At 38.4% G+C, this 27,633-nt stretch overlaps 2 protein-coding genes across 3 annotated transcripts; both read right to left on the reverse strand.

Annotated features, from left to right (window-relative positions):
- Window positions 1-259: 259 nt before the first annotated feature.
- Window positions 260-22,895, reverse strand: LOC132111351 (F-box only protein 34-like). Of its 2 annotated transcripts, none has more exons than XM_059518574.1 (3): window positions 22,686-22,895; window positions 12,169-12,321; window positions 260-3,490 (listed from the first exon to the last, which is right to left on the reverse strand). In XM_059518574.1, the coding sequence occupies exons 2-3, from the start codon at window positions 12,258-12,260 to the stop codon at window positions 1,420-1,422; spliced, it is 2,163 nt and encodes a 720-aa protein (XP_059374557.1). In that variant the 5' UTR covers window positions 12,261-12,321; window positions 22,686-22,895; the 3' UTR covers window positions 260-1,419. The 2 variants fall into 2 exon arrangements, with proteins under 2 accessions (XP_059374557.1, XP_059374556.1); XM_059518573.1 differs by lacking the exon at window positions 22,686-22,895 and adding an exon at window positions 20,821-20,927.
- An 800-nt stretch (window positions 22,896-23,695) lies between these two features.
- On the reverse strand, window positions 23,696-27,279 carry LOC132111891 (galectin-3-like). The gene is made up of 5 exons (XM_059519522.1): window positions 27,274-27,279; window positions 26,741-27,184; window positions 26,533-26,621; window positions 25,150-25,318; window positions 23,696-24,515 (listed from the first exon to the last, which is right to left on the reverse strand). Exons 1-5 carry the CDS (start codon window positions 27,277-27,279, stop codon window positions 24,357-24,359), a joined length of 867 nt encoding a protein of 288 aa, XP_059375505.1. The 3' UTR covers window positions 23,696-24,356.
- Between the last annotated feature and the right edge of the window lie 354 nt (window positions 27,280-27,633).

Consider the following 27,633-nt stretch of genomic DNA (forward strand, 5'->3'; position numbering starts at 1 on the left):
TTTATAAATGTATTATGGAAATTAAAGCCCAATTATGATAGATGTAGGTTTTTATAATACATTTAAAACTATAAATTCAAATGTTCAACCCCAAGACATAATCCAAAAGGAATACCTTTCACCCCTCCTACACTACACTAATCTAAAAGAAAGCCATAAATTAATTGGTTAATACAAGTATTCAGTGTAAGGTTGTCTTCTATGGATTGAAAAATTGTAAGCATTTTAGAAAAAAAAAAAAACCACGCATAACATTGGATACAAATTCTTCAAGATATACTTTATTGAAGTAAAATGCCTTAACAGGCAGAGCACAGCAATGTCATTAACAATTTTTTAAAAATCTGACACTCTTTGGAAAACAGTATATTGCTATATTTTTTTCTTTTTTCAGATGGTGTTCAGTTAGTCACGGTCAAGATGAAGTAACTCTCTTCCCACATTCAAATGTTTTCTGTCAAAAAACAACACATCAAACAAGGGAGATATCAATACTTAAAATCGGAGAAGAATATGCACTCCGTTCACATACGGATGTGTATTCACATACACACACGTTTTATAAGAGTCCCACTGCAGAACAAGAGCGACCATTCCATATAGATATCTATATACACAAAAAAAGTTAGCATATAAAAAAAAAAAAAAAAGGCATTTTACCCCATATTAAAATTAAATGCATTTCACACCACACTCGTGCCATCATTCATCACCCTGTTATGATATATAGGATTCTTTTCTATGTACAATGTAAACATCTGGGCTCAGAATAATCTCAAAAAGTCAATCCCATTAAGTCATGAAGTCATTTCGCCACCTAGTATCCAAGGACTTTTTAACGGTACAAAGAGATGATAATAGAAGATAGGGAAATGGAGCAAATGTATCAATTACTCATTGTGCCCTTGTTTAAAGATTCCCTTATGGCCAATGAGTTAATCATGCATACAAGTACACTGGGAGATAAACAGAACTGCAAGGCTCAAAATCTTTCAATATTAGGCCGAGTCAACATCAGTGCAGGAAATAGTAAGGGATTGTTACAGAAAAAGAATGGTGGGTGGATTTAAAAAAATAAGTTAGTCAGTAATGCTTACTCGAAGTAAAAATCATCAAGCAGTACCCAGATAGAACTCTGCAAAATTCAATCAAAAGGTTAAAGTGCAGACCAACATTAAGGACCTGAGAAAGGTTTTCGACAGGAGAATTGGTGACTAGTTGGCAGAGTAGTAGTTCAAAGACCCAGCAATCTCTTATAAGGTTTCAGCAACCTGGTAGTAAGCACTATACATCAAAAGCGCACATGCTCATTGGCAACATGTAGGCACAGGAAACAAACAGCCCATTCACACTAGTTAAATCACACATATACACAGACCTCAGAAATAAAACCCTCACTGCAGTCGTCTTTCTTGCACACTACAGATCCTCGTCAGTATCCCTGTTTTTCTTGTAAATTGGCATGTTGATGCTATGAAAGGCAGGGACCCAGCGGTTGTCATGAAGTCCTACATTGCAACCAGGTGTGTCTTTGTGAGATCTGCGGCAGCACATCCAGTAGCCTGGGCCATATGGTAGTGCCTGGCAGTAGGGCTTATGATGCCAACGGCAGAGGGAAACATCACCTCGGTCATACCGCTTTTTGCACTGCTTGCAGGGATCATCTTTGTAGCGTGGATCACTCACCCAAAGAGAGTCTGCCGGCCGTATGTCGTAACTTTCAATGATAAATTTAAAGTAATGGCAGGTGCACTTGAGGGCAGCCAGGCTCTCAGTAGGCAGCAAGCAGAAGATCTTTACAATGATGTGGTGCGGCAGGAAAGCCATGTACTGCTGAGGCTCCAAAAGCAGCTGGATCTTGAAGCGAGCTTCTAGGAATTCATGAGACACCAGGCGGCGTAATGGAATAGGCACAGGCTCCTGACTAACTAAGCAAGTCCCCCCTCCCTTGGTCTCTTCTAAGTTTGGATGATTTTGGACACCCACAAGTCCATCCCTGCTCTCCGCTCTGAAAGACACTGAAGTGTCGACAGAAGACTCAAGGTACTGGATGTGAGAAGGCTCTTTGTTCTGCAATCTGCTCTTTGATGAGAAGGGCAGTTTCTGCTTCTTCAGAGGCTGAGGAGAAGATTTGGCAAAGAACAAATTGCCTGGTATCGGTTCCTCACTGCACTCTGAGCTGGCATCCTTTGGTGAGAACTGCACAGTCTCAGCAGCTGTGCTAGTTTCTTGTCTTGAGATACAAGAACTTTGTTTCTCCTTGAGGGCACAGCTGTCAAGCCCACACTGCAAGGTCTCTATCGGCTCAAGGGTCATAGGTGGGGAACTCAGTTTGTTTAAATCACTATCTAGTGGGACACTTTCAACTCTACAGTCCTGAGAGACAGAAGGTGACACTGGTTGTGACAGCAGCGAGTAAGGTTCTGACCCTGCCAGAAGCACACGCCCCACCTTCCTCCGTAAGCTGCTGTTTCGATAGAGGTCTCCTCCACCTTCTCGGAGGCTTTGTCTAGTCAGGCACTGCGACTCCAACTTGGCCACCATATCCAGAACCCGAACAGACTCGCCTTCCTCCTCCTGGACCTCCAGCTTTTCTGCAACCTTGGACTGCTGCTCTGCAGGCTGAGGGATGGTTCCAACTTTAGACAAAGTGATGGTGCTGGTGCTGCGTAAGAATGGGACTTTGGAGCTCACCTGTTGGTCGCTGGCTCTTTGCTCCAAGTATGCCACCATCTCCACCACAGAAAGCATCTTTTCATCTTCTCCCTCTGTCCTGACAGCATCCTCAGCAACTCCTTTGCAAGGACTGACATTCTCATTGAGGGTCTCCTGTTGAGATCCTTTAGGCATTTCAGTTTTTGGAGAAGAAGGTTCCATACTTTTTGACTTGTCTGGGTTTCCAGACCTTCTCCTGCGCTTAGCCACAGACCAGTCACCATCCCAGCATACTTTGTTTTTCACAGAGACAGTCCGCAGCTCTGGGGCAATGGCTTCATTTTCTGAGGTGTTGTCAATAACACTATTGCAAGTACTGCCACACTTCTGAGATGCAAAAATGGCGATTTTCTCTTTTGTGTTTCCAGGTTTAATGACAGCCCATATATCCAAAAACCCTTCTGCATCTTCTCCTTGGTAGATCCTAAATGAGCCTTCATTCTCCAAACCAGTCAAAGGTGAGAGCAGAACTAAAGAACTAGTAAATGTTGTGACAGAGGATGCTCTGCTCTTGTGAGCCCAACTAACTCTAGTTTGTGCATTACTCCCACTGCTACATCGGAGGGTGTTGGTGGAGATGACACTGAGGGGACACCGGTTGGCTGTGCCGTTGCCAGATGAGCCCATGAGCCCACACTCCTGGCGAATGCCCCACTCTTTCCTGAGCACTCCCTGCTGGTCGGCATGGAGGCCTCTTGTTCCATCATGCACAGATTCCCGATGCATCTGTTTATCTTGTGGTTTGGGGTATGGCTTGAGGTGCATGGTGGTAAACCTAAGAAAAAGGTAAAAGAGACAATTTTAAAACAATACAAGGTGTTCCACTAAAAAAAAAGTAAAAAAAAAAAAACAAAAAAAAAAAAAACACTTTTACTATTCCAAGGTAACATAAGCATCTTAAAGGAATCTTTCAGTCCAGTAGAATTTTAGTCCATTCATACAAATTACAAAGTTTGTATTGTATGGCTTTAGAAGACTTGAGCTCAGTACAGTAATCTCATGCAATTACTTTAACAGCTCCTATAAAACGCCATGTTATTGTAATTTACTGCCCTCCTGGGCAAATTCTAGGCACCTTCAATCGAGGAGCTGGATGGGCTGCTGTCCTCATTCCCAGGGGATAGCAGTCCACTTTCAGTCTTGGGCAATTTCAACATTCATCTGGACAAGCCTTATGCTACAGACTTCCATTCACTCTTTGCTTTATTTGATCTCAAATGGCCACTACAAGCACTCGCAAATCAGGCAACCAACTTGACTTAATTTACACACGCAATTGTGTTGCAGAAAACATTTTAGTAGAACCCGTACCTATCCCTGACCATTTCTTCATTACATTTAAACAATATCTTGCTACCTGTGTGCAACAAACCCTTATACCGGTTACCGGAACACTTTATGCTCTACTTTAACCTCTTATCTAGACGATATTTGTCCTCTCTCCACCAGGCCAGCATGGGCTGCCCCCTCTAACCCCTGGTTATCCAATGTTATATGTGAGCATGGGAATAAACTCGGGGCAGCGGAGAAAAAAAAAGGTGCAAATCAGAAGTTTTGCCAGACTGAAGTATGTTTCAGTCTTTGCTTTCATCTTTCTTTGCTGAAGTCCATACTGCCAAATCTTCATATTTCCACAAAAAGATCAACAGTGCTCCAGATACAGACAAAAAAAATTCTAAATTCTTTCCTCTGTCCCCCTCCACCACCTCCTACCACTTCTATAACAGCTGATGATTTTGTCACATTCTTCACAGACAAAATTAGAACAATCAATTCTCAGCGCCGCGTTAAACAATCAGGAGCTTGCTCTAGTAGTGACGTGATTACGACGTAGCGAGCGGAGGGAAAATCCGAAACAACAATGGAGGACAAAGTCATTGTCGCTGTATGTGGATACCCGGAGCTGTATGATACTTCTTCATACTTTTTGCAAATCCCACCCTGCAGCTGATTCTAAGGCCGGCGACACACTAGATGCGTGGCGCAAGCGTCTCAGCTGCGTGGCGTGTCCGTTTTGAATTCGGCTCCCATGTTAACATGTTAGAGCTTGCAGACTGCCTGCGTGAAATGCGCATCTTAGGCGCGGCTCGAGCCATGCGGAAAACGCGTGCATGCTAGAAATAGAACCGACGCCTATTTTTCACGTGACAGGCAATCGTGTTGGAAGCGTTTCCAGGCAAAATAGAATAGGAAAATATGTTTATATGTCATTTTGTACACAAATACATATTAATTAATGACACTTTGATGTTTGAAAGTCTATAGGTTGACAAATTCAGATATAAATGTAATTTAAAAAATAAATTAATTATCAATTTTCAAATATTGCACCTGTCAAACATAGTCTATTTTGTCGTCAATACTGTTGACTGTGTCCTTTATCAGTAGGCTTTATATTTATGCTCAACATGAAGTATAGATATTGTTGTCATGAAGACAAGAGCCTGGTCTGTCGGCGGTCTCCCTGTCACCTACAGCAGCAGGCATGGCACAGTTCTGTAGAAGCAGGCCTACAAGCTGGGATTGGTAATGCTGCACTGTAATCATAGTTATTTATTTATATTTTTCATTATATTTTATTATATGATATTGGTTTGAGACAGAGCATTTTATTTAGTGGAGAACTTTGCAGCAGTATTTTATTTTTTTTTTATTTTTTTTTTATATATATATTTTATTAAAAAGTTAACTTTTTTATATATAAAAAAAAAAAGTGTATAGTAATAAACAACCTGCAGTTTAATGTTTGCATTTCTTTCCCTTACTGTACCGAAAATGAACCGAACCATGACTTTAAAACCGAGGTACGTACCGAACCGTGATTTTTGCGTACCGTTATACCCCTATGAACCACTAAAGAGACATCAGAGCCAGCGGCCAATGTCAGAAGGACTAGCTGAGTTGAGAGAGCTCTAGGCGGATACATGATCACTGAGCTCCCGCTAATCGTGTGGAGCTGACCGTCTCCTAAATCGGCAAAACACATTTTTAAATAGGCGCTGTCTTTATAAATAAACCGCATATGAGTTTAAAAACAACTACATTCTCGCCTGAAATAGTTTTAAAACTACATTTCATGACACGATAACAGTAATATTTTGAAAATTATCTGAAAAAAAGGTGGCTGAAATCACAAAGCTGCGTGATCTCAACTGGCAGAAGCCCCTCCCATGACGCTAATTCACGTCTGTTGTGAAGTTAATTTCACGCACGAATGAAGCGAATAAACTCATAATGTTCAAGCGTCCAACTATGTGCGAATAGCCTGATTTATTTGCGCAAGACGCATCTGGTGTGAACGCACAGTTAAAAGAATCGTATCGATATGTATTCCCCAATTGTAAGTCGCTTTGGATAAATGAATCTGCAAAGTGACTAAATATAATGTAAATGTAAATATGGGACGAGCTGAATGGGATTTGAAGCCCGACAGTCCAGGTTTACTACATGCTGTCCCTGTATGGACAAAAAGCAACATATTCTGCTAAACATTCTTCTGTGTTAGCGGATTATACAGGCTTGAAAACGGTTAAGGAAGTGAACTATTCCTATAAGATGCGTGTCCCTAGTCAATGAAAATGAGCAATACCAAAAAGTAATTTCTTTAATGTGCCTACTTTATAATTTGCAACAGAGCATTTAGTTTATGCACATTAGCTGTAAAACACTAAAATAATGAAACAATAGAATCTAGAGACGGAAACTTCAAAAATTTGCTGGTGCCAGCCATCAGTGCCGCAGGTTCTTAGTAATGTATTTAGCACGTGATTGTATAGCATGTGCAAATGGCAAATAACTCCAGAAGTAGTATCACAGTGAGCACAAGGGCTAGCTGTTCCCTCTGGCCCTTAGGCTGACATAATAGGAGCAGAGCCACCCAGGTCCAGACACAGCTGGGCTCTTACACAAGCACTCAGCTGACACAGAACCAGCTGCCCTATAAACAAGCCTGCGGCACTGCCAATAGCAGTATCTATATGTGGGAGGACTGAACTGAAGTGCATATAAGGCATTCTTCCACTGCAGATTTCAGACCTGATAAAGTGGTACTGGGGATTCTCACGTGACTTAACATGGGATGGCATTTGGTCAGTGTGTACCAGTTATTTCAGAGCCAAAGTGAGAGTGGGAGGTGACTTGCTCACTCAAAAGTGTGGAAGAACTTGGGCTGCAGCCATTCATTGGATAGCAAACATGTAAAGTGGCATATCCATTGACAAGTTTGAATACCAGTTGGTGCAGGGGTTCTCAACTGGTTCGGCTATTGGACCCAAATTTTATCACACTGGTTATCACACTCTAGAGGCCTGAATATATTTTATACATGCATATATATATACACACACATAAAAAATACTGAAAAAATATTTAGAAGCACCAGGCTCAACTGGCCCGATCACAATATTTGTTTGCACTCAGGGGAGCTTCAAAGGTTTCTACTTACAAGGTGTTTTTTCAGCGTCGAGTAATACATCACAGACAGACAGTCACTTGCTTCGTTTGTGAATTAATCAATCGTTCTAACAATCAACTCAACAATCAAATGACATGCCACTAGAGCTGTAATCGGGCCTTAAAAGTTAGGCCCGACAGGAACAGAGCCCGACAGGTTTCGGCCCAAGCCCGACAAGTACATTTTGATTGACAGCTTTTTTAAAGCCCGAACCCGTTTACAGCCCGACATTATTTAAATGTGCGCACGCACACAACTCTTTTGCCTTTTGTCAATAATGAGTCATTTATACTTTTTAACATAATTTATTAATAACTAACGTAGACTAGATCACTTGGAAGTTGGAATAAAAAAATAAAATAAGTCCTCCGTGACATCGTAACATCTCAGCATTCTAGACATAGGCTAATTTAGCCTATAAATAGACCAACGCACCAATAAAAACATTTTTTGAGTCATTTTTTAATTAAATTAAGATAATTTTTAAATTAAGATGGGTATTTGGCAATAACGAAATTAAGATAAAGGCTCCGCCGAATTTGCTTCGCACTAGCAGATGATATTTAATAAAAGAATAATGCCAACATTAGCGTAAATACTCTGTCCACATTATGCATTTAAGACTCAATGAATATTTAGTTATCATTTGAAAAACCTTTACTCAGAGAGATTAGGCTAAGCCTATATGTTTTTGTGGAGGAAAATGATTGAATCCACTGTAGCTGTCTTCAGCGTGTTCCTGCGCTCAATGATGGTGCGTCATTATTCACTCATTATTCTCATTATAAACATGGTCAAAACTTTTCCACACCTCAGACTTTGCTTTAGTTGCTGGTGCAACCAAAACGTAATCACCAGAGGCAAGCCTCCGTTACACCTACTCACCATCCATTTTCGCATCTTTCTAGCGCTAATCGAAACACATCACATGACCGCTCGGTTACCTCGCAAACCGGAGCACAAGCCCGAGCCCGACCCGAGTCCGCATAAGATGATATAAATTAAGACCGAACGACCCGTCGGGTTCGGGCAAAGATCTTCAGCTCTACTTGCCACCCCCTCCTGACAGTTTATTTCATTTTTAAAATATCACCATTTAATATTTCTATTATTAAATTATTATTTTTCAATTATTAATTAGAAATATTTGTTTTATTAAAAGTAAATTTAATATATATAAATATATTCTATATTCAAAATTAGGGCTGCAACTAACGATTATTTTGATAATCGATTAATCTGTCGATTATTTTTACGATTAATCGATTAATCGGTTTATGTACTTATATTTTAGTTTTTTCCATTTTTTCCCCAAGTAAATTATTCATAAATGGTCTTTATCCTTCCGCATAGATTTTTTAAGAGATTTTAACCATTTTGCACTGTCATATCCTCATCAAAAATATACCTGGAGTTGTTTTATTATGTGTTAGTAATCCTTTTGTTGAACTCTTCTGCAATCAGAACACTGACCCATACTCTAGCAAATTTCACAAGGAGATTTCAAATAATGTTTTCACCATGGCAGTCCTTAGAGCTCCTAAAGTAGTTGAACATCCCAAACAAAGCTTAAGGAATCTTTCAGAACATATTTTCACGAAGAATAAGGATAAAACAGAATAAAATTGCAGTGCATTGTATTTTATTATTTACTGGGAAACAGCTTTATAGCTTATGCTGTGAAATTGTAAACAATCCTTCGAATAAAGTGCTAATGGCATGAAACCTGAATGGAACTCACAATTTAAAGTAAAATCCATCAGAAGGTTGTCCAGAAAAAAAAATTGGACACACACAAAAAACCTGCTGTGTGAAAAAGAGCAGTGAATACTTAGAAAAAAAGTGCATTTCAAATATCTTTAAACATTTACCTCTCTCATTCAGTCATAATTAGGCTGCAAGACTGAATTTTGAACTGGTAAACGACAAACTGATCACAGAACATGTTTGTAAAGCTTTAAATGTTAACTGTTAAAAAGCAATGTTCTCAGCTTTTACGACTAAACATTTGCAAACAACATTGTACTGGAGAATCTGCACAAATGAAAGTCTTAGGGGCCGTTCACAAATCGCGCCTAAAAACGCGTGGAAAACGCTAGGCGCACCGCTTTCTCCTTCTTTCCAAAGCGCTCGCGCAGAAGCGCCCCTGAGGCGTCTGCCTTTGCTAAGCAACCTCCTTGCTCTCTCCTTGAAGACGCGGAAATTTCAGCAAAGGATAAATGGATTTGATGCTCAAAACATCGCTTGCAGTAGCTCTGCTACTAAATTTATTTCAAAATGGAAATCCATATACAACTATGATCAGCTGTTCCTTTCATCTTGACTGAGCTTTTAACGTTGTTATGGGAAAGGATGAAGCTGATTGGTTAGTTCTTGTCACATGACCCGCGGTGCGCTTGCCGCATTCTGAAAAGTTTAAATGTTTTTAACTCGATGCGGTGCGGTGTTGGAAATAACAAACTTGAGCGCGCAAAAGACGCGATATGTGAACGTACCCTTAAACAGTGCAGTAGTGCAGAGTTTACAGGTTACTCTTCTTTTTTAAAGGCTCAAAGTAAAGTTCTCCCACATCACGCTGAATGCTGCAGAGACGCTGTTCGGGAAGCACGTGACATAAAACGAGGCCAGCTATTGGCTATTCGCTACTTCTCCTGCTGTACTGGCTGAGTAAAACCTCCGGTGGCTCATTACTGCCACACTTTGGTCACCACAGATTTGAAATATGCGCGAAATGAGCCGCTTACGGCAAATAAAAGTTATTTAGCAACGAATCGATGACTAAATTAGTTGACAACTATTTTAATAATCGATTTTAATCGATTAAATCGATTCGTTGTTTCAGCTCTATTCAAAATGTTATACGTTTAAAACATTAATCTCAACATGAATTCATTAATTTAACTGCACTCATGCCTCTGAGCCTCATTAAACATCTTTAAATATACCTACATGCCATTTTGTGTTCTTCTTTGCCTCCACTGTAGTGCAAATTAATTTAGTTAATACTGATTTCATTTGATTGGTAAATTTTTCTTCCTAGTCTACAGTCATTTAAACATATTCAAAATTTGAGCGCGCTATGGTAGAGTGTGAATTAAGAGCGCAGTATAACGTCTGACAGGATAGTTTGTTTTTCTGAGGTGAGAGACTTTATTTCTTAAGTTAAGAAAAAAATGATAGAATAGTGACACAGACATTAGGCACGACATCTCATCTGACTGCAGATACTGAATCTGGAAAGCACGTTTTTCTCCATCTTTACTTAAACTGCATCTGTCAGAAGTGTCAATAGCTGTCATTCAAGTCTTTCAAAATAAGTCTTGCATCAACAAAAATGGATTTCTAATGTTTTTCTGATGTTGATTCTTTGACTGTACGATCCTCGACCCACTTTTGAGTCTTGACCCACCAGTTAAGAATCACTGATTTGGAAAGCTTTCATAGACCAGCACATCTCCTTCTGTGCCAACCTTCCATTGTGACAAACAACAAAAGAGGCCAATCTGTAAGGTCAGAATCATTTTGTTGAGCTGGTGTCTTGGACAAAAAGTGGGACAACACAAAAGGCAAGTCAACAGTGGCTTTGATTGTCCATGGATACGGGCGCACACATATTTCCTGCTACAACCCTGCCTCGGATTTCCTGTTCTTGCAAATAAATTTGAGCTAGCAATGCTCAAACACAGTATATTCTCTTTAGAGTTACATACATTCAGCAGTTGAACATAGTTTGACCAGACATAAAGGACAAGGTAGTCTGATAAAAAAACATCAGCACTGAATAAAGGAAGTAAATGGATTGAGTTAGCTAGCTTCCCCATTTGTTCATGAAATGGCAAACATCAAAAGGTTAAACATGTAATTTGACATATATTGATGGATGACAAAATACCACATAAAAGAGACCATAGAACTGTACTGATTTGCTCAAAATCTCTAAAGAACTTCCCAGCTTGCAGAGGAACACACTGCAGAACCATAGCTGGACGGGAGTATGATTACCCTGGAGGCACGCCAGGTCCTATCTGGCACTCAAATGCTGATTTTTACCCATTACACAACCTGGAAACAACATTCAGCTGCCGCCCAGCCCTTGCCCTCAACGCACCCACAACTCAGAGTTTCCTTGAGACCACGGGCCAAATAACATGTGAGCTAATGATAAGCATTAAGTAAAAATAAAACAAATACCCACATGTGAAAAGCAAAATATCAGAACAAGTTATGTCAAAGGATGAAGTGAGCTCATACTGGAATCAGCACACTGCTTCATTTAACATGAGATTTGTTTGCTCCCCTCTTCTTGTAAACGCTCAAGAGGACCCGTCCAACTGATGGGAATGGAGGGGGAAGTGAACAAGGATGAGGTCACGATTATCAAGTCTACTTTGCTCCAATTATGTTGTAACACTCTGTTCTTCCTGAAGAAAAGGCTGAGAATCTGGGACTGCACACACGTGTTGCCACAGTCTACCTCTCATGTATCTTAGTGAGACAAGACAACAGAGTGGTAATTAAAGGCGAGATGGAAACAGGATCTCTTTTTGCGAACCTAAACAAATGCAGAACAGCTTGTTTTTCTCCTCCTCACAGTATAATAAGAGCAAAGCCTTTCTTTAACTGACAGACATATTAGGAAGGGAAATTGTCTACCTGAGCACCATGGCTCAAAGTGTGTTAACAGTTCTACCACAGATCAACACAAAATCAATGTCAAATATACATGGTAAGCATCTCTAAAGTTTTTGTTATAACACATTTTGTTAAGTGTCAATGTTGGCTGTCGTGTCCAATCAGATTAATAAAAACACTTTGGATGGAAGGTGACATCCATGGTGATGATGATGAACAGATGAAAGAGTTTGTTGTTTTTCTTTAACTGAACAGCAGAAACCAAAATGGATTCATTCAATCTAAACAAATGAAAGAGAATTACCATCAAATTATCCTCAAAATGTGTGATGTCATGTATAGGCTTGAGTGAAGGAAGTACTAATTACCTCCAGACTGATGGCGGACTGGAGGCTCGTAACCGTGGCTCCCGATAAGGGGTGGAGTCGCAGTAACTGATAGTTTCACATTTCTGAGGCATTAGGCTCCTCCCTCCAGCACGAGCGATGTCTCCAAACAGAAGGGTCAGGACTCCAGCCTCACTGCAAAACAACATTAATGGACAAAATTAAGAAAAGTTTGTCTTTCCAACTTGTATACACAACACATGTACATAGTCTATAATAGGAGAGTTTTGAAACATAAGACCCTTACAGTATAAACTTACTACCAACTATAGTATTTTATAGAATAGTTAATTTCTGATATTTTTTATTAGTTTGTACAAGCAGTAAAAGCATCCATTAGAATAGCTGAATCTATCTACCAGGAAACATCTAAAGACCCTTTCATGGACACTTGACTCACTTTTAACTTTTAAAACGCTTACTTTCAACCCCTCTCAGTTCTCTCTCTCTGTGGTCTCAAAGTGTCTCATATACATCTTTGTACTAGCTCATATTTGGTACTTTACTAATCGGTTCTAGAACCTTGCAGCACTTCTCATGTTATGGTATCCCTAGGTTTGCAATGCTTTTGTTGTAGTATTTATAATCTGCAAGTCACCTTTTTAACATCTGCTAAAAACATTCATAATTGTATACAGATTATGCTTTTACAGTGTAGGTCATATAAATGGCTTAGGCAAAACCCAATCTGCATACATTAATTTTTGCCCATTATCCAAGCGGATTCATTGTCAATTTTAAATCCAATACGGAGAGAAAACATTAATATTTTGAAATCTGGCACAAACATGTTTTCTTGCACCTGGTTTTCATGAGCTAATTTTTGAAAGTTAGCAGCATATGTAAACACACTCAATGAGCCCTTCAGGTTTTTAAAGGTTGCACTATGGCTAGTGGCAAACAAAAACACAATGTGACAAGTTTGCAATCTATAAATTCTAGTACCCAGAGTATTTTGTAGTGGTAATTTTAACCACTTGCAAGGGCTACAAATGTTGTGCCTCAACAGAACATGAAACTGTACATTCCAGCGAGATGGCGTGGTTATGGCTGTGATGCATTATGGGGTCTTATGGCAGTTATGGAGTATTTCATGTCAAAAAGAATTAAGTCATGGTCATAGAGGAACAGAGAGTTTTGTCTACTGAAAGTTTGGTAAACTCTGACTTGCGAATTTGCACAAGGCATTAGAACAAAGCATCACAGACTGAACTATTGGGTAAAACTCAAATCTACATGGATTGCAAAGTGTCTGATGTTCAGTTTCTCAGTTCTGCATTCACAAAGCATAGTATGACCACAGTTTAACTTAAATAGCCAATATAGTATGCATTAAGCACTTGAAAGGGTGTTTAATTTTATAATAACTAGGCTATATCACAAAGACAGACAAAGACACCTAGGTAAGAGACAAAACATTCATTGAGAAAGCTTTAACTTGAAATTGGTAACAAACTGGGTCACAGGCACAGCACCATTTTTTAAAAACTTGTTAATCCACAATTTTACATCACGTATCAACTACTTGCTTACAAATATTTTATATATATATATATATATATATATATATATATATATATATATATATATATATATATATATATATATATATATATATATATATAAATATAATATAATATAATATATATATATATATATATATATATGTGTGTGTATATAAGACTACATAAAAAAACAAACAAGCTGAAGACTGTAATAGTATATCATGTCAAATTATTAAAAAAAATTCACATTCTGAACTACAGCTACAAACTACAGCTCAAATGATTATGATAGACATAATCTGGAAACAAAAATAAAACAGCATAGATAAGTGCATGTGAAGCTGAACAGAACACATGGATCTGGATTTCTTATGCCCATTCCCTCTCCAGGGGCCAGAAAAGCAGTAAAGCAGTTTGTTTTCAAAGAGATACTTTATCCCATGAAGAGCAGATAAGCCTGAAAAAAATGTTTTTGAAACATTATCCCTGTGTCCCATCCATAAGCCAACAATGAAACACTGGCTAATAAAACGGACACTGGCTGAGCTCACCAGTGATGACAAGATTACATGGTCTCAACAGAGAGACCAAAAAAAAGCAGAGATAACTTAATTTCCTCTTTCGATCCGTGCATTTAGAGTAAAAGAATGTACATGCAGCTCCTGCGGCAAACTCACAACCTGCACATTGTCAAAAAAGATCCTTAAAACAATGACAATGTTTCTCAAATGAGTGACCGTGACCATTTTAAACATGTGTGTCTTTTTTTTTACTCACGTTTCCAAGCTATTTGACAAGTCAATGCATTGTAAATTCCTCTGCCCTGACATGTGCACTGTATTCCATTACAGAGGATAGTATATACACAGTCTCCAGCACAGCACGTGGTTTTATTGGTCTAACTGACACCCTCCAGAATTTCACCTAAGAAGCTGTGATTGGCTGGGACAGGAGGGCTCCACTTACAAGCACGTGTGTGCCTGTCGGAGGAAATAAACACAGGTCGAATAAGGAGCCAATGGGCTATTCAAGATTGCTTCATGCCTATAAATGGCAAAGATAATCAATACTTTTGGACCTTCTCTGAAGAACGCACATGGAGTGCACAGTCTGCATGCACACACCACACAAACTTTACATTTAGTAATGCAAGCAAAACAAAATATGCACACCTAACTGCAAAATGTACGCATGACATCCTTTAAAGCAGCGGTCCCCAACCCCCGGACCGCGGATCGGTACCGGTCCGTGCGTCATTTCATACCAGGCCGCACAAGAAAGAATAAATAACTTACATTAAAGCTGCAGTCGGTAACTTTTGGCGCTCGCGTCTGGTGGAAGAACATTGTAGGCGGAGCTACTTCTCTCTGTTTACATCTATGGCGAGGCACGCAGGTACTGTGCTACTCTGCAGCGTTGCCGACCCCAACCAGACTAAAATAGGCGGAATATAAACACTTATTATAAGGGTACCATAGTGATTCAGGAAAAGACAAAAACACGGTTTGCGAAAATAGATTCATGATGTACTCGCTCATTATATACATTTTTTACATTTTCGACACAAAACAACACTGGCACAACCCTGCGCTGATTGGACCAGTAGAACCGGGCGCAGTGGATTTTTGCAGTATCTTATATTTTTAAGGCATGTTTAAACGTCACAGAGCCAGTGAGCGTTAGGGGCAGAGAGGATGTTATGTTGTTGGCGTGATGTTATGAGGACGCTGCTAATAAAGTTGCATAAGAATACACAGTGGATTCAAGTTTATTACTATATTTACAATATACCACAGTTTTTATGCCAGTCGTATCATTTTATTTTGTTGCATTTATCCGTCACACCTTAAAGCCCGGTCCTTGAAAATATTGTTTGACATTAAACCGGTCCTTGGCGCTAAAAAGGTTGGGGACCGCTGCTTTAAAGACCCGAGAACTTCTCATATCACACTTCCTTTACCTGAACTTGCTCACGCTTTTCCAAAAACAATGGCACACATTCAAAAGGAGAGGAGGGGCGGCTGCTAAGATTACAAAATGCCATTTCCAGACTGTCTAAAACAGACCAGCTGCTACAATAGCTTTCATAGATTTTTCCAGAACTCAGGCCCTGTAAAAATGTAAGAACATAAATCAAAGAACCACGCACCTCTCATGGTACAAACCCAATCATTTTCAGCTGCTCTCGCAAACAGAGGAGGCTTTGAGTTGGTCGAAAGTGTCTTGGAACATTTGGTCCAAACCAAAAGCAATAAAGATACATGTCATGTCTGCAAGGCCATGTTCAGAATTCAACTCTAAAATACAGCACACTGCAAAGTATGCAATGTATACTACTAAATATTTGTCAAAAATGGTATGCAAAAAAAGTATGTATTGTTCAAAGATAAGCATTTCAAACCATAGCAAGTTACAATGAGTCACATGACCCTACTAAACTGCCTGCTTAAATTGGAGATAATCTTTTTAATTTCAAAATTAAAAAAATATTTGTAGTTTAAGCAAAATGTAAGTCAAGAGATTTAACAGCGGTTGATAATAGTCCCAATGCATTCATTACACAGGAAATTAATTGAAGTTGAGCGCTTTGCACTGAAAGATGCACTATGCCACATGCAAATTTGGTCACTCAGCTATTCTGTGTATACAGATAATTTACAAATTACATATTAGTGTTGTAAAAAAAAAAAAAAAAGCAATTCTATTCATATAAATAAATATAAACTGCTTGAAAGATATATGCTATGTGCAATAAAACCATTGACTACCAAAACAACAAACAAAACAATCAAGCTCAAACTAGAATGCATTCATGGTTTCGGTCCTAAAATTTAACCCACCTTAACATACCACAGCAGTTCACTTCCCACTGGTTCTTCAGTACAACTTCCCCTTCTCAGAAACACTTAAACTCAAATCCAGCAAAAGGAGTAAATATCTTTTCAATGCACTTGGCATATGGACAAAATCCACTTTTATATTTGATTTGGTTCGCATTCAGTACAACGCACTAGGGAGTTTTCTCTTTCCCATAACTGAGCTGCAGATGGGTTGCGGTGGAGCTATTGTGCAATGATTTGCCTTCTCAAGTTGCCTTCCTGCACGTTATTGAATCACAAACAAACTTGTGACTATCTTTGCCCTCTCTGTCCACTGTTGTGTTGATTTCTGACCCAAATACATGGTTGATATATGTGCTGCTGATGTTTAATATTTAATAAACTGCTAGCTTAGCAGTCAATAATAAGACATGTACGTCCAAATTAATTACAAATGCGAAAGTATAATATATAACACCAAATCTCCAAAGCAGCAATTTTAACATAAGATTATCATGACAAATGAGTGTTTGTTCTCAAACAGACTTGTGTAACTATTCAGTGTTTGCATATTATATCAGAAGACTATCTTATAGTCAAAGAACCAACCAGTGTTAACCACTCAGCAGATTTAACTCCTTTGAAAGAGGTCAACAGTAGTTCAACAAGCTAACAAAGACAAATCAATCCGTCTCAAAGTCCCTAATGGAGACATCTCAACAACTACCTGTGGAGTCTCTGATTTCCCAACAGCCATGGCTCTGAATTCCATATCACAACAGAAGTTCAAACATGCTCTTTAATTGCTTCTGTGGCACTTTGAGGGACCGTTCACGATAAGGGTGTGTGAATGTGAAATCATCCTGTTGCCAAATACTACACTGCTACTCTGACACCATACTAGGAATAGTTAGGTCAGGTCAACAAGCATATCCACAGCCCAACCCAATACAACCAGCCAGGATAAGCAGCATAAAAAATACAGCACCAATATACATTCACTGCATGACCTCAGACAAAACCAGGCCTTTAAATGCTCTTCGCCTACTGAAACCTGATATGTCGAACACACCTTGTGCAGTCAGCTTTCCAAGACAAATTTGTTGCCATTGAAACTGCTATCTGTCTTCTCTCTCACTCTCCTATTAAATCACCCAGTGTCATAAACCTCTGTAATGAGCAGAAATGTGAACACAGCCGTATGATCTCATTAAGAAGGTGTGCCAGCTACGCTAATGTTCTTAGTTGGAATCGACAGTCTGTCTGCAATGAGTCCTTTTTTCTTTGCGGAATGCGAGTTTAGCATGAACAAAAAATACTCTAAAGTGAGCTTGTCTATGATGGATAAGGAAAAAAGAAAGCAAAATTTTCAGCATCATTAAACCAGTGTTTAGCGTTACTGTTTTGTTTGTTTGTTTGACTTTGGGATTAGAGATTGACCGACTGATCGGTTTTGCCGATTAATAGGCATTGATAGTTGATTGCTGGAACTATTGGCAAAAATCCATGCTGTTAGTTTTTCCGTGTTCCGTGTTCTTGCCATCAGAAATCCTGCCGTGCCACAGAGAGCCATTCACAAGGTTTTACATTAAATTACATTTGTCCCAAATCATTGTTAATGTACATAATGAATTCAACTTAGGCTCTAAAATTGTATATTGTGAATTATTCAGTGAAATATTTGTCTGTGGCTCTAATAACGTCTGTGTGCTTCATACAGAGAACTATAATTTAGATCACGTATTCTTTTGCCATTTTGCTCTTTTTCGAACTCTGAACGTCAGACACATCTGTGCCTCTCTGTTCATTCTAGACGTGAACTTTTGCCCATTTGCTGATTAAATACATTTTTAGACCGCCGCTTGAACTGAATGCTACGCATCCGGTTTGTGATACCCAATTTGGTAGACGCGACTCATCAAATGTTCTAAAATAGAATCAAATAAAGTGTAAAAGTATACATCCAATATCCATATGCATGTAATTTAAATGCTTTGGTCTTTATGTAGATATTTGAGGATGGCCAACTTTAAGCTTGACTGAAAATACGAAATGTTAACATTGTACAATAAGTGTCCATTTGTAACATTAACCTCTAGTTTAATAAGCTTTATTAAAGTATATAGTTAAAAGTATTATTACTTGTTAGAGTGTTCATTTCAACATTAACTAATACATTTTTAAATGTTAAAGTTGCTTCTGTTAACATTAACGGTTAAAACAGTCCATGAACTATGAACTTTAATGATCAATATATAATTAAATTTTTTTGTATCAATATTTTTATTAATTTACAAAGTATGGCTCAGTACATTTTTGTTAAACAGCAAAGCACTATTTTTGTTTTCCTTCAATATCCATTTAAAAAAACTATCGGTTCATTAATTGGTATTGGCAACTGGCCAGTGCGTTCCGACTGAGCGGCAACCTCCCGCTCTCTCTAGTGAAGCCAATAAGGAAGTGACTAAAACTGCAATTCATCGACTGGCCGCTTGAGGCTGGCTGCAAAAGAGAGTCAATCCCATAGACTCCCCATGTTAAAATGCCCAACTTAACAGCAGAAAAAAACATGTTTTCAGCCTGGTGCAAAAAATGATTTTGGTCTATATAGCTAATTTTGCCCTTCATGACAACTGTGCGGGGGGTGAATTTTTTTTATAACTCATCCGTTTAAATTATATTAAGCCTTAAAGTTCTGCATAATTAAGGGTGTGACCACTTGAGTGACAGGTGAATTGCCACTGCTGTCACAGCCGTCGCGCTAGGTGGGCGTGGCTTCAGCAACCAGCTCCCGCCCTTTTGCCCATTTTCGATTGTCCGGGAGAGTCGCGTGGTGACGCGCTGCAAAGATGGCGACGGCTCGCTCTGCACACTTTAGGCTTCAAAAACTCTTCAGGAGTCTATGGATGACGTCACGGACACTACTTCCATGTTTTTATACAGTCTATGGTTCCAACCTAGCTATCGCTAAAATTAATCAGTTGACCTCTATTTTGAATGGTAGCGTATATCAGTGTATCTTATAATAATAATAATAATAATAATAATACAAGAAAATAAATAAAATTGGTAAAACTTTAAAAAACATTAAAGTACTTTTCTAGGAAGGAAAAAAAGTGCCTAGTAGCATTAAATACATGAGTGTCAACTAAAATATGTTAAATGGTTAATGATATCTTATGGAAATCACATGCTGGCGACTGTCCACCATTCAATTAAAATAATAATAATAATAATAATTAAATTTACAATAAACTGAACATTTTAATTGACTAACACAATATTGCCCATTTACACAAAACTAACCAAATGAGGTCAGCTTGTATACTGGATCTTGTCATTGTAAATATGGAAAGAACAGCCCAATTATTCAGTCCACCATTAGTCATTCAGGCAAATCACTGGCGGAATTTTAAAAGTGTGTAGTTTGGTATCTTTATTGTTCACTTCTTCCCACACATGTAGTAGACCAAAAACATTAGCTCAAACAAAAACAAAGAGTTGGTCAGAGGTTGACGGGAAACCTACATGCATTAAAAGTGCATTAATAATTGTGGAAAACAAAGGCTCAAGATTTCACAAGCCACCCAAATAATGCAGAGTTTGTCAGACACAGCTCTAAATTTTACCACACAAATACTTCAAAGCATTTCATGCTTGATGAAAAACACACTAAACCCCAGTTCCAAAGGGGGCAATGCAATCCAAACCACAAACTATACTGCAGAACTGCCTATGTTCAAGAGAAAAGCTTGTCCCAACCTGCTGGGTATTTCTTCCATACGAAAAGTTTGTATAAAAGCTTTCAGTGGTTTTCAGAGTGAGGTAAGGTACACTTTTCTGCTTCACACTTCCCTTTAGTTGCCACATGACTCCAGGCCGAGTGGCCAAACAGGTTTTCTTTAGCGGTGTAAGCAGTCCAGTTGTCAGACTTCCCTTGCAAAAGCTAACTGCGTTCAAACAGGTGGTCTGACTCAACTGTGTTTTATGAAGTGCTCACTTAACAAGGTATATTCTCACTGCAATGCATAAGGCAAACAGAAAAACAACATCAAAAGGCGGCTACTGCAATTCTGCACATTTCACATCGACACCAGTTGCTTAAATCAATACTTTTGCTTGCCAAATAAACCAACCTCTGTATTAGCCTGATAAGAGGAACTGTTTAAATGCCTCATTAGAAATGGTCCAAGACTATATGCTAGATTTTTGTGGCATAACTAAAATAACTTGTCAAAACACCAAAAACTTAATTTGTATATAATCAATGTATAACAATTACTGTATCCCTCTGTATCACATTAACTTGCCTAAGAGTCATTTACTGGCCTGTTTGGTGTTGGACATTCTGGGTTGTGTATTGCTAAATGTATGCTTGCTTCAGGATAACTTCACACATGTTCTGCAACTCTCCAGTTGTTTACATGACTGAAATCTAGATTTAAAGACCTTCCAGAAGAAAACAAAAAAACACTGACACTTTGATGCACTGACCCACTTAAAATAAAATGACCTGAAAAAGTAAATGCACATGAATCTGACATAACACTGCCTAGCTAATAACAAAAGGACAGCAGAAAATATATGCGACCACAAACAAAACAACCCTCCACTACATCATCATCTGTTAAATAAGCATGAATACATTTATCACATCTTTAACGGGATGTATGGGCTGGCTTTGACATGCCACATAACAGCTGTCCAGCAAAGATAAAAGCCACTCTTTGCACTCCTGATCTGCAATTACCAAAATGGTAGAGCTGCAAAATGCTTGTTCCTCCTCCCTCATTATGGAAAAACAAGGCTTGCAGATCAGCCCACTGTTGGTAACAACTGACCTGTTAAAAACAAGTCAGGGTTTAGATCAAAAGTTGGCTGCAAGCTTGACTTCAGGAAGGAAAACTTGTGCGCGCGCGCGCGCACACACACACACACACACACACACACACACAAAGGATTTATCATGCTTCTAAAGTGTTTGATAATCAATATGCAAAACTGACTGTTCTGTAATAACAACGAATGCCAATAGCTTAAAATATATATTTGTAAGTAGCTTTTATTTTGTACGAAGAATGCAATTAATAAGCAAATGTATTTACCTAATCTATTGGTCAAAATCGGTTACATTTTTTCTGTATCTGTTGAGACTGATGTGCTGGTGTCAACACCTTGCACAGGAACAAAGTTCACAAGTCTAACTAAGTAGTTAAACATTATATGTTCTTTGCTATTTAAGTGTCTCACTTCCCTCCAACAACTTGCCATGTTTTCTCAGGTAAGTTAATGCACATGGACACCATGATGTGTCAGTATTTGAGTTTAATGACAGCAATTTAATGAAGTAGAAAGATCTCAAAACTCATATCCTCATTATCAGCCTGTATTTGTGGTCATATTTTCATACCAGGACTTAGGATGAGTTTAATTCAGCATGTTTGCCTAAATTCACATTTGCTATTTGAAAGCCTTCAAGAATCACAACCTTTCAAATGTGACAATGAAAAAAAAAGATATATATATATACCAAGAACCATTATAACTTTTTTAAAATGAACACATACAGACCTAAAACTTAAATGGAAATAAATAACAGAGAAAACAGGAACAGGCCATTGCACCAAAAAAGTATGGACCACAAGTTAAACATGAGGTAATTTCCAATGTTCCCTTTAAAAAAAAGTCCATGAAAATAGAAATAAATATATATATATATATATATATATATATATATATATATATATATATCGATAAAAATAAAAAAACTCAAATTTATAAATGTGAGACGTCTATCCTCATTAGCACTAAAGCTAACTGACAGAAACGCCATCACATACATCTGCTCTTTAAAAGGAGAGAAAGAGTACTTTAACGATCATAAGCGCTTAAATACACATGCATAATAAATACATAATCAAAAAATAAGTCACTTAGCGTGTATAAAAGGATGTATGTCCTGTTTTGGGGGTGTTTAAATGCTAGTTCCGCTCAGCATATGCCAAACCGAGTCAACAGGGGGAAAACACAGAATAAATGCTACATTTTCATCACTTTATATGCAAGTTAAAGCTATTAAAACTCAGTTTAACCACATATAAAGGTAACGTTACTTATGACTGACACGAAGGAGTAATACGCCAAACATGAGGAAGTAGAAGACTTAAAAACTGACCTGAGCAGAAATAGAATAAAAGTCGAAACGGAGAAGTGAATTCAACGATGATGGGAGAAATTCTTCGTCGCCTTGTTCTTCTGTCTTTACTGGGATGAGTTCATCTCATCTTGTCATAATTTTAAGTCGTGTGTCCTTTTCGACTCAATGCTTCAATTCTGCGTGCGTGCGCGTGATCAGACCAGGTGAGCGCGCAGAGGGCACCGTCTTAAATATCGCGAGCACGCGCATAAAAACACGGGAGCGAGCGAGCATGCACGAAGCCACCCAGTACAGAAATATATAGAGCACTGCTTGCGATGGGCAGGTGTGGTTTTTTAAATTACATACATTTGTCGAAGCTATTGCAGGAACATTTTTCTTACTAACAGTAATAACCCATTAAAATATACGTTCTTTCAGAAAATATATGTGTGGTTGTTCAAATAAGGTACCTTTTCTGTCCAATAGGATGATTTGATTAATTTAATGTTTTTTATATATAGAAATAAAAACACAAAATTGTGAAATCAAAAAAGTTTATATACTTTGTTTTATATGCTTATTATTATTATTATTCGGTTACATAAGTAATTAAACACAAACACTTGAACTACAAAAATCTTTAAAATCACCCTATTTGACAGATTAGTTACCATATTTGAGGAATCTCACATTTTCTGATAGAACATAAAAGTGAAACAAGAAAATACACTATATATAATTAACATGAGGCATTCTAATATAATATAATCTGATATAAGTGGATTAAGATATCTTATGTGATCTAAAATACACAGAAACACAATCACAACACAAAGGAGCATTCTTAAAATTTGTGCACATTATTTATAAAATGCTGGAGGTTTCATCTGTGGGCTGCAACAGGGCTCAACTCTTTGAAGATTCATCAGGTGCTTGAGGCACTATATAAATAGACCTCTGCATAATTGAGGTCAGGCCTATTAGATTTCTCTCAGGGCGTCTCCGACAGACTGTTTCCATGATTAAAAATGTAACACTGCCTTGACTTCAGTTTATGTTGCTGTTATTTTATTTATATTAGGAGCTGGCAGTAAAAGTGTAATACACAGATCTCACCAAGGAATGTAATTACATGCACACAACTCAGTGTTTACATCTGTTGTTGTTTCTTTAATCATGGGATCATTAAACCAAGAAGAACCTTCTTTGGCACCGATTACAATTGAAGGTTATGTACATTCATAGAATCCTATTTTATTCCAGTTCTAATTTCTCACTAATTACGCATTATTCTTGACTGGCCAGTATCACATTCCCCACTTTGATCACCACAGACTTTGCAAGTGTATAAACAATGGTACTTCAACATCATTATATCTCATGTATCAATATATAACAAATTTTGCTAATTTTCTGTAAAGTATTTCTTTTCTTTAACCCCATCATTGAACCTTATGACAAACCAATCCTTTCGGATATTGACAGGCCCACCTAGAGGTGGCAAAGCTAACTACAGCATTGAGGGAAAACAGGATTTGCTTGCAAATAGATATCACTCTTGCATTTGCAGGAAATATAAACTCTTATTGACACACATAGTGATTAAAAAAGATGATTACTGGAGGTGAAGTAATTTACACATGTGGTTAGATCATCGCATATTTCATTTTTAAAAGACTTGACTATGCCAGAATCTTTAGTATGATTTCACTGCAGCGTTTCCACATTTACAGAGCTGAGACTGACATCACTGTAGATATTAAGATCTCTGATCTGGTTGAGCTCACGGATCCGATGTTTGTATTCCAGAAGGTGTGATTTGTTCACAGCCACTTTGAATTCAGTGTCAGTGCATAAGATCTTCAGCTGAAATTAAAAGCAAATTTAATCAGTCACAATTTAACAAGCATGAAACAGAACGTGTAGTTTTGACCAAACATGGCAGGACAAAACAAATTCTTTTTCTTTTTTGTTGCAGTATTTTAAGAGATGCTATTTCAGGACCTCTTTATCTGTTTTTATCTGTTCTCTGATATCTTAGACATTCTCTAAGTCGGGGAAGTCGTGGCCTAATGGTTAGAGAGTCGGACTCCCAATCGAAAGGTTTTGAGTTCGAGTCCCGGGCCGGCAGGAATTGTGGGTGGGGGGAGTGCATGTACAGTTCTCTCTCCACCTTCAATACCACGACTTAGGTGCCCTTGAGCAAGGCATCGAACCCCCAACTGCTCCCCGGGCGCCGCAGCATAAATGGCTGCCCACTGCTCCGGGTGTGTGTTCACAGTGTGTGTGTGTGTTCACTGCTCTGTGTGTGTGCACTTCGGATGGGTTAAATGCAGAGCACAAATTCTGAGTATGGGTCACCATACTTGGCTGAATGCCACGTCACACACTCTGATGTCTTTAAACACAATGAGGGCCCGACAGTAAATATTTAAGACATTTGTTCAAAATAAAACCACTGAGATGAAAAAGAAACAAAATTGTTTGATGCCATGCTCACCTCAAAAGGCTTTCCTGGCACAAACGGGAAGGATGGGACCTCGCGCTCTTCTCTGCCCCACTGGTTTCCAATCAAGCTGTTTCGAACAATCGCTTGCCTTCCACCTTCATTGAACCGGGGGTTTAGATGAAACGCAATGTCGTTGCCTCTCTTTAAATTAATGGTGAAACTAATTGGGGAAGAGAACATAAGAATACACAGGAACGTCACAAAATGTTTAACCGCATATAACATTTCCATCCAGACAGATTACGCAGTTTTAACATAAATTAATCAACTTAATGTTATGCATATTTGTCATACATAAGATTTCTGTATTAGTTCTAATAATAATTTTTAGTTGTATTATTATGAATATTACTAATAATACTAATTATTATCAGTACTGATGATAATTATTAGTCGCATTAGTACTAAGTAACAGTAGTATTAGTACTAATAATTGTACTAATGTGTTTTAAAAACACAAAAAACAGGTTGATATATTTATCATCATCAAACTCAACTTGTTTCAATCTCATAAGTGTATATTTTTTGTTCCACAGCTAGCCATATTTGAACAGTTTTCATACTTTCGAACTCAATGAGTGTAAGTTTTTTTAAAGTAAAAGATTTATGCTGATCTAAGCCATTTGAATAAATGCATTTTGAAAAAAATATTTAAATACAATTAAATAGTTAATAACAAACCAGTGCATTTCGTTTGTGTATGACTGACGTATATGCTTCACTTTAAAGGAGCATTGCGTAGGTTCTGAAATTTCTAACCGTTACTGACACTAGTGGCCGTTAGAGGAACTGCAGTCAGTCTCATGATCGTTCTCAGTGCGCACGCTCTTTTTTTTTTTACTTACGAGGAGTGTCCGTGGGTGTCTGAATTGTGCTGGAGGCTGGTCGCTTCTTTCCATCCGCGGAGTCCATTTGAAAACACTATTGCCGCTGCTTACTATAATGGCTGGCGTGCCGTTCGGTGGTAAGCCCAAGTAGACAAGAGTGCGCAAGACGTCACATTTTGTGAATTTTTGCGCCAATTCGGGCACAACTCCTCCACACACAATTGAGCCTACAGGCTGATAGAGGCAACCGTGGTGGACAGTCGAGGTGTCATTCTTTTTTTTACATCATGGTTGGCTCATACATGTACAAATGAAAACTCTATCTTAAAGATTTTTTTTAAGTAAAAACCTCCACATGGCTCCTTTAAGTTTATTAGTTTATGTTAAAGCTGTGTAATGGATGGAAATTCTATATGGAATTCAACATATAAATCTTAAATTTAGACTTAAATATTAAATAGTTTATATACTCTATCATCAATGACAGATCATTGCTAAACTGTTGTATATACTGTATGTATGTATGTGTTGTTGTTGTTGTTCTTACTTATTAGCATTGGGTTTGACCTCTCCAACGATGGTGATGAGCATCTTGTTATAGACTCCACTTTGCAGTGGGAGGTCAAATGGCACAGTCTTGCAAAAAAATGTAAATACTTAGTAAAAGAGCAGAAACCAAGAACCACTATATCGTATGTAACACTTAAAAAATATCCAAAATATAGACCAAAGAACAAACTCTATGATGGTTGTACAAATCCAAGGAAAGTGAAAACATCTCTTGGAGCTTCACCAGGAGCACCATAAGGGCCGGTTTGTGGTGCAGGTCCAGGCCACCCAGGAGCTGTAGGCTGCCCAGGCTGCCCTGGCCAGACCGGTTGGTTTGGCTGACCAGGCCAGGTGGGGTTAGCGGGCTGACCAGGCCAGGTGGGGTTAGCGGGCTGACCAGGCCAGGTGGGGTTAGCGGGCTGTGCAGGCAAGTTGGGGTTAGCGGGCTGACCAGGCCAGGTGGGGTTAGCGGGCTGACCAGGCCAGGTGGGGTTAGCGGGCTGACCAGGCCAGGTGGGGTTAGCGGGCTGACCAGGCCAGGTGGGGTTAGCGGGCTGACCAGGCCAGGTGGGGTTGGCTGGTTGGCCGGGCCATACTGGGCCTCCTGCCTGCTGAATATTTTGTTGTGGGAAGTCAAGGGCATCTGAAAGCTAAAACGGAACATAATGGAAATTATAACATGGAATTTGTTGTGCTAAATAAGATAAATAGAATTATTGAAGTGATAAAATGTACTTACATCCATGATATCTGAAATTCACACAGAGAGAAGATATTATTAATTTTGGAAAAACAAATAATTATGCACTTGCCTTGCTATACTGTTAGCAGATAAAAAAAAATTGTAATTAAAATTTTATTTTATTAAATTAAATTGAAAATGTACTCACCCTCAGGCCATCCAAGATGTAGATGAGTTTATTTCTTCATCAGAACAGATTTGGAGAAATGTAGCATTATATCAGTTGGATTATATCAGTTTATATCAATGGATCCTCTGCAGTGAATGGGTGCCGTCAGAATGAGAGTCCAAACAGTTGATAAAAAGCATCACAAAAATCCACATGTAATCCAGACAACTCTATTAACATCTTGTAAT

This window comes from Carassius carassius, chromosome 31, assembly GCF_963082965.1.
Source record: "Carassius carassius chromosome 31, fCarCar2.1, whole genome shotgun sequence".
Classification (NCBI taxonomy): domain Eukaryota; kingdom Metazoa; phylum Chordata; class Actinopteri; order Cypriniformes; family Cyprinidae; genus Carassius; species Carassius carassius.